The 14037-nt window shown below is 41.6% G+C and overlaps 1 protein-coding gene across 3 annotated transcripts in view; it reads left to right on the top strand.

The window, feature by feature from the left end:
• Positions 1 to 14037, top strand: part of LAMC2 (laminin subunit gamma 2) — an 80021-nt gene that overhangs the window by 15890 nt on the left and 50094 nt on the right. For 2 of the 3 annotated variants that reach the window (XM_055110686.2, XM_034942141.3), the window contains one exon: positions 5765 to 5986. In XM_055110686.2, coding sequence (XP_054966661.1) covers positions 5765 to 5986 — 222 coding nt within the window. Of the gene's footprint in view, positions 1 to 4643; positions 5670 to 5764; positions 5987 to 14037 lie in introns of those variants that run through there. The other variant, XM_008968584.5, reaches the window with a different exon arrangement.

Genomic DNA, 14037 nt, shown 5'->3' with positions numbered 1-14037 from the left:
CAGCCAGGGTTTTGCTTCAGAGAACATTGTTTTCTGGAGTCCAGCCAGCCTCAGAGAATTTACCCAGACGATCCAGGAAACACTGAACCATTTCCATTTATGGACATTTTCCTTTACCAATTAAGAACAAAGGGGAGTTAAAAAAAATTTTTTTTCCTAATTGCTATATTTTACATTTAAAATTGTAATGTGAATGCTGACATAATTAGAACTATCTGGGGAGATTTTTTAAAAGGCAGGGAACTGGGACCAACAGCCCTGTCCATTGCTGGCATGTTAACAGCCAGTACTTCAGTTTTTATCATAAGTGAGTTTGAAAGAGGATGACATGCCAGACATTCCTTCTGAAAGTAAACTAAGGTAATGATGGAACTCAAGGGAAAAATCAACATGTTACTTATAATTCTATTTGGGGGGTTGGGTGAAGAGATGACCATTCTGTGAAATGATTTATACAGCACTGTAGAAAGAAAAGTCCCCTGGGTGATGACTGTGAGCTGCAAAAGCAACAATGAACAAAGGGGACTTCCAGGGCCTCAGCCTTCCTGGCCACACCCGGTGGGAATGCCCCAGTCCTTTTCCGCTCTGTGGTTGGAGAACTTCTACGTAGAGCATTATCCTCACCAACACAAGGAGTTACACTCTAAATGGACAAATTTGGGGAGGATCAGATGAAAATTCAAGCGCTCACTTTCTAGAACAAAAGTCTGAGATGGGTTTAAAATTCATGCTCCTATGCAAACATTTCAAAAAGCATCTTTTACTTTTTGTAAATTGCCAAAACAGGTTTCCAGAAGAGGGGTCCTCCTGCAATGCTTGGGTGGTGTCTCTGCCCAAAGGTCTGAGCTGGCCACTTAGTGCTGATCCAAACCAGCAGAGATGGTTTTGTCAGGCCTGGTTTTGTCACACAACTTATGCAAACACTGGTATGTTTCCAGTGGTTGCTTTGAGTTTGCACATTTGAATTAAAGTATCTGAATTATGAAATATATTCTTTTGAGATTTTCTCTTTTTTATATCAGTTTATTGAGACATTTTGTATTTTAAGTGTACAATAGAGTTTTTTTTTGTGTTTTTTTTTTTTTTTTTTTTGGAGACAGAGTCTTGCTCTGTCGGCCAGGCTGGAGTGCAGTGGCACAATCGATCTCGGCTCACTGCAAGTTCCGCCAGGGGTTCATGGCATTCTCCTGCCTCAGCCTCCCAAGTAGCTGGCACTACAGGCGCCTGCCACCATGGCTGGCTAATTTTTTTGTATTTTTTTTTTTAGTAGAGACGGGGTTTCACCGTGTTAGCCAGGTTGGTCTCGATCTCCTGACCTCGTGATCCATGCGCCTCAGCCTCCCAAAGTGCTGGGATTACAGGTGTGAGCCACCACACCTGGCCTTTTTTCTTTTTTTTTTTTTTTGATACAGAGTCTCTTTCTGTCGCTCAGGCTAGAATGCAGTGGCATGATCTCGGCTCACTGCAACCTCCGCCTCCCGGATTCAAACGATTCTCCTGCCTCAGCCTCCCAAGTAGCAGGGATTACAGGTGTGCACCACCAGGCCCGGCTAATTTTTGTATTTTTAGTAGAGATGGGATTTTACCATGTTGGCCAGGCTGGTCTCAAACTCCTAACCTCAGGTGATCTGCTCACCTCAGCCTTCAAAGTGCTGGATTACAGGTGTGAGCCACTGAGCCTCACCAGCAATTGATTACTTTTGACCACAGTAATATTTTAGAATATTTCTTTCATCCTCCAGAAGTATCCTCATGGCCCATTGCAGTCAGTCCCTGTCCCTGGCAACCACTGATCTGCTTTCTTGCTTTGTAGTTTTACCTTTTCTAGAATTAATTTAAATGGAATCACGTAGTATCTGGGCTCTTGTGCCTGGCTTGTTTTAGCACAATGCTTTGAGATTCACCCATGCTGTGTATGTATCAGTAGTTTATTCCTTTTTGTTACTGAGTAGTATTAAGTTGACTTTTGTCTGGATTTGAAAAATATATATATTTATTTGGGCCACATGGAAAAGCAAATAGATTTTTGTTTTTGCTTTTTTGAAAAGCCATGTGTTAATTAAAGGTAATCCTAAGAATACATTTAAATCTTTACCTTTACCTTTTCCTTGAAATGTAAGATCCCTACCCGTCTGAAAGTGAAGTTTTAAATTCACAATTTTTTTTTTTTTTTTTTTTTTGAGACAGAGTCTTGCTCTGTTTCACAAATTTTGAAACAGGCTGGGCACAGTGGTTCAGGCCTGTAATCCCAACACTTTGGGAGGCTGAGGCGGGAGGATCACTTGAGGTCAGGAGTCCAAGAGCAGCCTGGCTAACATGGTGAAATCCCATCTCTATTAAAAAACACAAAAATTAGCCACGTACGGTGGCACCTGCCACCAATCCCAGCTACTCAGAAGGCTTAGGCAGGAGAATCGCTTGAACCCGGGAGGTGGAGGTTGCAGTGAGCTGAGACTGTGCCACTGCACTTCGGCCTAGGTGACTCCATCTCAAAAAAAAAAATTGAAACATTTGGTAAGAAAATCTGTATGTGAAGGAAATTTCCAGATATGCAGCAAAAATATGAAATAATTAATAGCATCCAAGTAAATATTGGTAATACGGGCATGAACCTGGATTAGGCCAAGAGTTCCACAAAATTGTAAAATAATGATTCAATAATTAATTAGATGGATTGAAGCAAAAATTTCATCTTTCTCACATGGTATTTGTTAGTAATTTTAACAACAGAAAAATGATTAGTGCTCACTCAGAGATAATAATAATTTTTAAAACAATAATTATTGTTCTTATTATGGCTATATCTGTATAGTACATATTATGTGCCTGGTGCTGTTCTGAGCCCTAGATAATTCATTAACTCTAATAAACCTACTAGGTAAGTGTTTTAATATTATCTCCATTTTATAGATTAAGAAACTAAGGATCACAGAAAGCAAAGTAACTGCTTTGATGAATAGAAGCCATGATTTGGCCCTGGGAACCTGCCTAAGCCTCAACTTTTGGCCACTAGAACTCTCTTAACCTCAGGAATGCACTAGAGAAGAATTCTCAGATTAGTAAAAGGGGTCGATATTGTCCCTGAGCAAGGTAAGGGATGAGGCCAGAGCAGGGGCGTCAAGCCTGAGCCAGACAGTTGTTTGGATGTGTGGAGAAGCCCAGAATAAGGCAATGTGAAGAGGTGGGAACTGAGAAAAGTTGGGGAGTGCCTGCCTTAAGGCGTTTACATTTTAAAAATATGTTTTAAATCCTGCACTGTTCACATAAAAGAGGCTGCTGGTGGGTCTGGTGCCCAGGGGCCTGCTGCCCATTTGCTGCCCCTGGTCCAGATGACCTCTGGCAGTCCTTCCAGAACTAACATCTTGGGAAAAATTGGAAATATTTGTTCAGAGTCTTTTGTGACTTGAATTTATCGATGTAGGCCAATAGTCTACAATCTGGCTAGGTTATAATGGTCATTGATAAATAACTTTTGATTGCATGTTGAATTCATTCAGTGTTGTGAATTTGTCTTTGTTTTTTATGGTACTTTTTAATCTGACGTAACAAAGAGCTAATGGATTGTGGAGTCATATGGCCTGGTTTTGAACCTTGGCTTTGCAACTTACTAGCAGTGTGACTTTGAGCATGTTACCTGACTTTCGCATGCCTGTGTTTTCTTGTCTGTAAAATGGGGAAATTAATAGTACACCTAATTCATAAAGTTGTTTTAAAGATTAAAAGTTTAATGAGATAATGGATTTACAACAGCGACTGGCAAATAGTAAGCATTACTTATGTGTTTGTATTGCTATTATCACTGTCCCAAAATGATGCTAGATGAAAACATCTGTTCCAACTTTTAACATATAATAAACTATAGCAATCTGCACTAAAATGAAATCTTCCTTCAAGACTTTATTTTGTAGGGCCCTGTTCCTTGTTCCTGCAGGACCGTGGTGAATTGCACAACAAAGATGGGACTCAGGGACAGGACCTCAGCCTCCACAAGGCACCAGCGACTAGAAGGGAAAATTCTAAATACCGTCTCTGTGAACTGAAACCTTAGCTGTAGCTGGAGACTCTGAGTTTTGAGAGAGAAGAATATTTGTGTAATTTGTTTGAATCCTGGGCAGAGTAGAAGAGAATCAAGCCTTGGATGAGAAAGTTGGAGTTTCTTTTCTATTCCTCAGGTTTTATTGCTGGAGATTTTAGAATAGGTGTCAGCCAGTTTGCAGCAACCTGTCTTGCCCCTACCATTCTTGGGTTCTGTATTCAGACCCCAGCTATTCCTAACACCCAGTTCATACTCCACGTTCTGTACAAAGCCATCCCTAGCTATCCCAGTCAGCCCACACTGGTCTCCATGACATGCATGAACCGAAGTTTTTAGAACCTTTGACACTTATGTCTGCCCTGGATGATTTGTTCATTATCTTATGTTGTTGTCATCCACAGAACAATCTAGAGAATATTCATATATTTAGTCAGCAAATAGCTATTTATTGGGGGCCTTTGTAGGCCTCAATGTTGAGAAGAAGGGTTGGTTGTTTTGGACAGATTGTGTATTTATAAAGCTCTAGCAATTTTTAAATCTCTAGCAGGAACCAAAGCCTTCTTGACAGCCACCTCTCTGAATTATTGTCACTAGCCTCCTTAGGAGAAGAGACAATATAGTTTATACCAAGATTTGCAGTTGTCTAGATATTACTCACTTCAGCTAGCACTGTGCTAGTGGATAACATTCAAAGTTGGTCTCAACAAATATTTTCTCTAGTGCCCACGGAGAGTGGCTGAGAAATACACTCTAAGATGTAAAAGAGTTTGGTATCTAGATCCTCTTTCTTATTCATTTCAAGCCAATATTTATTAAGCACCAACTGCAAGCTAGATACTATACTAGTTAGGAATATAAAGTGGGCCAGGGATGGTGTTTATGCCTATAATCCCAGCACTTTGGGAGGCCAAGGCAGGAGGATTACTTGAGGCCAGGAATTCAAGGTCAGCCTGCCCAACACAGCAAGACCTCCTCTCTACAAAAAATTAAAAAATTAGCTGGGTGTGGTGGCATTTGCCTGTAGCCCTAGCTCCTCAAGAGGCTGAGGCGGGAGGATTGCTTGAGCCCAGGGGTTGGAGGCTGCAGTGCGCTATGATGGTGCCATTGAAAACAAAAACAAAAACCAACCAACAAACAAAAAAAAACAAACAAAAAGAAAACGATACTCAGTCTTTATAGGGAGGTTGGCCAGTCAATAGGTTACTTTATGAGTTGCTAACCCTGGTGAGCAGGAAGTTATGTGGACCAGGAGAGAAACCCTTGGTTCAGCCTGGAGAAAGGAGAGGTTGACCCTAAACTGGAGGGTGGAGAGGACCCTGTTGTGACTCTCCGACTGACTTGTCTTCCTTGATGTCCTTTTAAGCCGGAGCTGATTCGGGCTGCTGCCTTATTTCTGAGTTAGCGCTCTTAAGATTGGGCCTCCCAGTTTGAGGAAGGGGCGGGCTGCTGTCTACCTCTGTGAATCTGCCCTGGACCACCCCGGGAGAGAAGGAGGGCTCCGGGGAATCTCGCACATTCCAGGCAAAGGCTCCCGGGCCGCAGCCTCTGTGCCACACCCTTGGCCCGGGCCAGGTGTGCGCCCTCCTCGCTGCGAGGGGGAGCGGGCGGCTGCGGGGAGCGATTTTCCAGCCCGGTTTGTGCTCTGTGTGTTTGTCTGCCTCTGGAGGGCTGGGTCCTCCTTATTCACAGGTGAGTCACACCCTGAAACACAGGCTCTCTTCCTGTCAGGACTGAGTCAGGTAGAAGAGTCGATAAAACCACCTGATCAAGGAAAAGGAAGGCACAGCGGAGCGCAGAGTGAGAACCACCAACCGAGGCGCCGGGCAGCGACCCCTGCAGCGGAGACGGAGACTGAGCGGCCCGGCCCCGCCATGCCTGCGCTCTGGCTGGGCTGCTGCCTCTGCTTCTCGCTCCTCCTGCCCGCAGCCCGGGCCACCTCCAGGAGGGAAGGTGAGTCGGCTTCCACAAGGCAACATCTCAGCCCTGGGCTGAGAATCTGCCTTTCTCTGCAGACCGTGATGGCTGAACGTACCTCCGAGGATTCCCACTTTGTCCAGAAACTTGTCAGAGCTCCCTTCTCCTCCCCTATCTGGGGCTCCTCCAGAGACGGATTTTAAATGAGACTAATACATAAAGCTATCTGCTTTTTAAAAATAGTAAGCCAATAAGCTGTGACAAAAGAGGGTCTTCCTTACCTTAAAAATGTTCCTTCTTGATGTCTTTTTTCGACCAAGGGGCCGCTATTTAATCAATAATGTGTTGTTATATAAGTTCTTTCCCCAGCGTGTGCTTTTATTAAAAGGTTTTGGTGGCAATGTTTCCCATGACTGTGAACACCACAAAGATTGCAAAGGAACCTCTTCAATAATCCTGTAATTGATGTTTCAAATTTCGGATGGAAAAATGAGCCTTAATAGTATTAGCAATACCCTTAACTTTTGCATCACGTTACTTTTCATAGTATTTTCATGTAATATTCATTCAACAGGCACCTGTGTCATATATCATTTGATCTTATCTAGGGCACCTAGTTGGCTGTCATGTGTTAGACGTTAAGTTCATGTAAACAAAACTTTGTGAGAACCTAGCAACTCTTAACTGTAAGCATGTGTCAGCTATGGCAACATTTTATGGGTGTTTTCCTTGTCACTTAGTTCTATGGATATATGCCTGTATAATTGCCCTGATGTTTTATGTTTATATTGCATCCTGCATCTGATGGCGTTTCAATCATTCTTTCAATAGGTCCAAGACCAAGAGCCATTTCCACACAAGTGCATGCATGAATATGAGATAATGCTCACATGCACATGCAATTGTATAAGCCATTCCCAATATTATTGTGCATTCCGGGTGATGCTGGCCTGAATTGGATTTGAGTGGCATGAATAATGTTTGAGCATGTGTTTGAATGCAATGCTACAGTCCTTTTTGTCTAAAATAGTCTTGGAATTAACTTCCAACCTATCATCTCTGACTACCATTTTCAAAACCATGTATGATTGCCACCAAAAAAAAAAAAAAAAGTTGGAGATAAGTATGTGAAATAATGAACATATTAATTTGCCTGACTAGAATACTATTTTACTGTGTATATCGAAACATCATGTTGTATACCTTAAATATATACAGTTTTAAAAAGTGATAAATAAAAGGTTCTGAAAATGGTCATGAAGGGTATGTTCTCTTAGGGCTGGGATAAGAAGTCTCAGCCTAATGGAAGACATCCCCAAAGTAAAAATAGTCTCTGAATATTAGAATTTAAAGGGACTGCTTATGGATCAACTACTTGGAATCTCTTGATTTGAAAAATGAGAAAATGAAAATGTGTTTCTCAAGGCCACACAGGCAGAGATGAAACTGGCTCTTGATCCAGGGGCTCTTAGGCTGGAGCTTTTTGAGCCACATTATAAAAGTAATAAAGGAATAAGATACATCTTTTATACATGATAAGTAATCATTTAAGCAATTTTCTTGTTGGCTATAGTTGAGTACATATGTGTGTGTTAGCATTAGGGAACAAAAATAAATATATAGGATGCTATCAATGCTATTTTAATAAAATCAGGCTTAAGAGGACAGAGCTAGGATTCTCACTTCTTAAAGACATACCAGCTTCTGGGCATCCATCTACCCCAAGAAGTCAGAAATACCACTGAGGCTCATTGCCACTTTCCCCTTCCCTGGAGGCAGACTAAGGTTTTATTCTCCCTCCTCAGAGGCCTTCATTTTGGGATTCAATGGGAATGTGAAGTTTGTTGCCAGGGTAGAACACACATGCTTTTTCATTCATGGGATGCTGGGATGTGCTAGAAGTTGGACTGAAAATATGGTATCTGCCATGTCTCAAAGTGACCGTGTCTGAGTGTCCTGTGGGCTGCACATATGAGAACCTAAAGCAGTGATGTTGCTTCCTGGTTGTTTCCTTGCAGTAGAAATTATGGCAATAGATGAAATTGGCAAGACTTCAGGGTTGGGCTCAGCTAAAGCACAGGCTTTAGAGTCAGCCTGACCTGGCTTTACATTTTGGTTCATTCACTTACTAGTTCCTTATTAGTAATACTTGGTGTCTGCTTCTTCATTGTAAAATGGAGGCAATAGTACTTCAACCTTGCAGAGTTTTTGAAAGGATGAACAATTACTGTAAAGTGCCTTAAAATGCCTGGAACCACATTTCTTTAAAAAGTCCAAAGCCAACAGTACAGTGTAGTGAATTCATTTGCCCAGAGATCAGAAAGACCAAGGCTCCCCTTCAGGATAGGATTGCCTGGTGTGAGATAAAGTGGCATGTGGCCCCAATGGTCTGGATCTTAGTTCATAGCAGGAGGTATGACTGGAGAAGGATTGAGAAAGAGATAAGAAAGAGACTAGAAACGTAGCCACCAATATGCTTGTGAAGGGCTTTATGTGCCAGGCTGTTCAGTAGGATGGTGCCCTGTAGGCAAAGAAGAGCTGTGAATGATTTGTAAGCAGGAATTAGTGTGACTGGATTCATGTTTTAGAAAGGTCACTCACTCGAGGGCTTAGAGAATGAAGTGGAGCTAGGGAAGCCAGATAAATGGTGATTACCGTAATTCTCATGAGAGATGATGAAGACTTTCATCATGGTAATGAAAGCAAAGAGGAAACAGATTAAAGGGACATTTAGGAGGTGAAATCTAAAGAATCTGGTGATCCAATAAGTCTGTGTTTTAGGGATATGAGTATAGGAAAGTTGAGAGAACTAAGGAAGAGTCCAAGATGGATCCAAGGCTTTAGGTTTGTACATGGTTAGACAGTGATGCCATTAAAGGATGAGGACTATAAAAGAAGGATCAGTCTGGGCACAGTGACTCATGCCTATAATCCCAGCACTTTGGGAGGCTGAGGTGGGTGGATCACTTGAGCCCAGGAGTTCGAGACCAGCCTGGGAAACATGGAGAAACCCCACCTCTAGGAGGCTAAGGCAGGAGGATCACTTGAGCCTGTGAGGGCGAGGCTACAGTGAGCTGAGATTGCACCACTGCACTCCAGCCTGGGTGACAAAGCAAGACCCTCTCTTTTTATTTTAGTTTAGAAGGGAAATTTGAGATATAAATTTGGGGGCCCAGAGGTAGAAAGCAAAGCCTTGACCACAGACGAGATTGCCTAGGATATGGAGGTAAAAGAAACCTCAGCACTTAAAAAAGAGATAGAGGAACGATGGAGCAGAATCAGGAGGAATGAGCACTGAGGATAGAGGAAAATCAAAGAAGAAGAGGGTTTTGTTAGTCAAAGGAAGACTGTCAGCAACATGGCAGTAATAACTGGTGTTCAGATATCCAAATGTGTATATACAAAGAATGAGGACTATCACTGCTGGATTTAGCCGTCAGGTGAGTTTTGAAGCAATTGTTCTTCCAGAAAGGCGAATTCAGAATCCACGATTATCATAGATCACTAATTTGGTTTTTCCCATGCCCTGATGCTAGAAAAAAGATGCTGTGGATAGTAGGAAGGATCCTTGGAAATGTTTATGCTCCCTCGTAGATTCTGTTATTTAAATCATTGAAGTGGTATAGCATCATACACAAAAGTGCAGGCTCTGGAGTAAGACTGCCTGGGTTCAAATCCCAGCCCTATCATGTACCACTGTGGCACATTTATATTTTGGGACTTGGGCAAGCTACCTCACCTGTTACTTAGCTCCTACATCTCAGAATAAGGATGATAAATCGATATGACCATTACACAAAAATCACTTTGCACATTGCCTGGTAAGCACTTAATACATGTTAATAGATTACTGTTATTGTTACAACTAACTGCCCTGCCAGCACTGAATTTGGTATATTGCTTTCTGTGTTTTAAGTGGTAACATTTTTGAAGGGCCTCCTTTTTACTCTCCTTTCGTCAGCCCAAGAAGGTGCTGAGGAGCCTTTCTGCTCAAGCAGACATGAGCCCCAAGTTTTACCCAACAAAACAGGAACCCAAAGCAGGTTGCAGTTTCAAGACTGGATCTCGTATCATTCCTTCTCCTTGCCTTTTTCATCCACCAGACCTCATCACACACAGATTCAGCAAATCTATTGCTTCTCAAAACATGCTCAAATATAAGATGACCCTACAAAGATCATCTCTCATTTCCCAATGGGAAGAACTTCCCCCACATTCAAAGAAAGGATTTGGACAACTTGATTATGAGAACATTTAGCAATACAGAGGTAGTAGTCAAATGTCTCTTTATGTTTAATTTAGTAAATTAATTACACAGATATATTGAAAGTCACATAATTGATAAAATATTATACTTAGAAGTGTTGATTTGTTCACTCACATTTTATGAAGTAATTATATTCAAATTATATTCAGTTATATTCATCTCACCAGATGACTTGAGATACAGTACTGTTTGAATCTGTTTTTGATGTGGTCACTGGAAAGTACATCATTTTCAAAACATTTAAAAGATAGACAAATTATCCCTTAGTGTATATTGTGATCTTCACAGCATAATCACTCTGAAAGGCTTATATGCAACACCTTTCAGCACTCACAACTATGAAGAAATGCACCATTATGAGAATTGTTTAGACAGCTGGGCCCCTTTCTTACTGATAAGTCTCCAATACATTGATTGAGGTCATTTTAGCTTAATGTATCTTCCCCAAACAATATTTTTACAATAAAGTAATTGAGAAAGTACCCTATAATATGCAAGATTTTGAAAGGACTTAAGTATGATCTTTTTTTTTCCTGAGGGATAATTTTGGAAAAATTAAAACCTCTACCTTATATTCAAGCATGTACAGAGATATAGAATTGGGTTGGAGGTGGGCTGGAAATTCCCATATGGGCTTAAATTCTGGGTGTTCTAAACTGGGGGCAGCCACTGGTTCAGCCTCACTGGCCCAAGAAGCTGAGAAAGATTGTTGATTTGTGATTCGTGTTTATGGGAAAGTCAGGGCATAAAGTTAAGGTGTTGAGAGAATCCTGGGAATATCTTTCCCATTTAACCCACTTAAGTTCTTAATGGTTCAAACTTACTGACTTTTTTTTTTTTTCTGTCCTAGAGAAATTTCTAAGGGCAAGACTTGAATCATCTATTAGAGATCAATGTAGAGGGCTGGGTGTGGTGGCTCATGCCTTTAATCCCAGCACTTTGGGAGGCCGAGGCGGGCGGATTACCTGAGGTCCAGAGTTCAAGACCAGCTTGGTCAACATGGTGAAACCCTGTCTCTACTAAAACATACAAAAATTACCTGGGCATGGTGGCATGTGCCTATAATCCCAGCTACTCAGGAGGCTGAGGCAGGGGGACTGCTTGAACCCGGGAGGCAGAGATTGCAGTGACCCAAGATCATGCCACTGCACTCCAGCCTGGGCGACAGAATGAGATTCCATATCAAAAAAAAAAAGAGAGATCAATGTAGAAATAGGAGCTCCATAGATTCTGGAATACTCTCATTTAGTCAGAAATTAAACCTAGTAGGTGACTGAATCATTACTGGGCTATGTTTTAATATAATCCCCAGATAGGTGATGTAATGTTTGAATCATGTCCAAAGCCAAAGGCTAAGTCTTTTCTGTCTGTGGGTGACTGTATGTCTGCATATGTAATTCCCCAAAAAGCATCTGCTTCTTTATGTCACAACCATGGAAACAGAAGAGAATGGTTCTTCCTCCAGCACTGATCTATGGAAGAACCTGAGTCTTTCCCTTCTGTTGTATCAGGTGAGGGGTGGAGATCAATTGGCCAAACGTATAGGGATCCTGCACTTATTCAGGGCTTATATTTACAGAATTCTAACCGCGTCTTTTTATTTATTGTGGGGATATGTATCTACGCATTAGAAAAGAATCAAATTGCAGCCAAATCATTTCCCACAACTAACTTAAAACTTGGACAAATCATCCAAATGCTCAGCTGCACTGATGTGGGGCATTTCATACAAAGTATTTTATGTTTCACCATGTTTTTCTCTTATTACAGTATTGTAGAACTAAAATGAGAGTGGGCCTCAGGGGTTCTCTACAAGAGCCTCTCATTTTATGCATGAGAAAAATGACACCCAGTGAGGTAAATTAACTGCCCAATTTCTTACTGTTGGTCATAGCAGAGCTGGGCTCCGGCATGTTTCATCCTTTTATAGGTAGGAAAATTGAGGCACAGAAGAGTGACTGCTTTGACCAGGGCCAGATTTCAGTTACTAGTTTAATGTTCTTTTTCTGAGATAACTCCTTGGCATATTTCTCATTTTTCTTTTTTTGAGATGGAGTCTTGTTCTGTCACCCAGGCTGGAGTGCAGTGGCACGATCTTGGCTCCCTGCAACCTCCCCGCCTCCCAGCTTCAAGCAATTCTCCTGTGTCAGCTTCCCGGGTAGCTGGGACTTTAGGGGTGCACCACCATGCCTGACTAATTTTTTGTATTTTTAGTAGAGATGGGGTTTCACTGTGTTAGCCACGATGGTCTCAGGTCTCCTGACCTCGTGATCCGCCCGCCTCAGCCTCCCAAAGTGCTGGGATTACAGGCATGAGCCACTGTGCCCAGCCTGAATTTTCATTTAAACTAATCTTCAAACTTGATGGAACCTTTATCTACTGTTGACATACCACCTGTATTTCTAATGAAGACATCTATCTCGTCTTTTCAGAAGTCTCCATTTGTGTATATGATTCAATATATTGGCCTTTCCTTTAAAAATATCAGAGAACAACAGGTTAAAACTAAGCACAGCTCTAGTTTGTGGGGCATTAACAAGAGAACAGATTTCAAATTACCAAGTTTTCTCTTCCTTTTGTTCCACTCTGTTGTCAGGTTATCATGCAGCTTGGAATTGACCAAGTGGCTCAGTTTAGGATCGTTGATAGTACTGTGATAAGACTTTCTCTTTTAGCAATCATTGTTCTTTAATGACTGTTGACATTTTGCATCTGTATATACGTAATCATGTCCAGAGATTATTTCTGTCTCCCTGCTACAGACCCTTGTAAGTTTTGGAGTCTTTCAGAAAGAGGTCTGTTTCATGGCCAGAATGTTTACCACGTAAGCTTTATACATACTTACTGCTGTTTCAAATCATGGCCCATTTTGCTCTTGGTAAAAGGATACTTTTTGGTAGGGGATTCCTAGTGTTTAAAAATCGTTTTTCATCCCAAATAGCCTGGCCTACTTTGGGAAGGCAGTGGATCCAACAGTAATCTGAAGCTGCTGCTCTTGCCCTATCCAGGCAGTTGTACCATGGTAGGAGGGGATCTTCACATTCTGAGATCTGCAGGGAGCAGGGGAAAGGCCACAGTGGACCTGGCATAGGAAGTAATAGTGGAGAAACAGCATATTTGTTCAACTGAGATGCAAGATACTCCCTGATGTAGTCTTCATGGTCCAGTCTCTTCTCAAAATGTTTGTTACTTCTCTTTATGGATGTGTAAAGGTAGTTTGGCTCATAATAGCTCATTTAATTCATTCTTCTGACTTTAGGCAATACAGTGTTTTTGTTTTTGAGATGGAGTCTCCCTCTCTCACCCAGGCTGGAGTGCAGTGGTGCAGTCTTGGCTCCTGGGTTCAAGTGCTTCTCCCATCTCAGCCTCCTGAGTAGCTGGGATTACAGGCGCATGCCACCAGGCCCAGCTAATTTTTATATTTTTAGTAGAGATGGAGTTTTGCCATGCTGGCCAGCCTGGTCTCGAACTCCTGATGTCACGTGATCTGCCCACCTTGGCCTCCCAAAGTGTTGGAATTACAGATGTGAGCCACCATACCCAGCCAGCAATACAGTTTTAATTCATCTTTTTTCTGAAAAAAAAAAAAAAAAAAAAAATCTGTAAGGAAGATGCTATAAATGCACTCCATGCATATTTTCCCAACATTGCAAATGCACATGAATTACCATTGTTCTTTTGTGAAGACTAAGAACTATATAATGGTATGTAAGCCCACACACATACCTAAATGCTTGTATGTTTGTGAAGGGATGTAGTGATAGCAAAAAATCTTTGCCTGATCTCCTTGTACAAAAAAGTATTGTTCACAAAAGCAGTA

The sequence above is a fragment of the Pan paniscus genome, chromosome 1, assembly GCF_029289425.2.
Source record: "Pan paniscus chromosome 1, NHGRI_mPanPan1-v2.0_pri, whole genome shotgun sequence".
Taxonomy (NCBI): Eukaryota; Metazoa; Chordata; class Mammalia; order Primates; family Hominidae; genus Pan; species Pan paniscus.
This window is presented reverse-complemented; position numbering and strand designations above follow the sequence as displayed.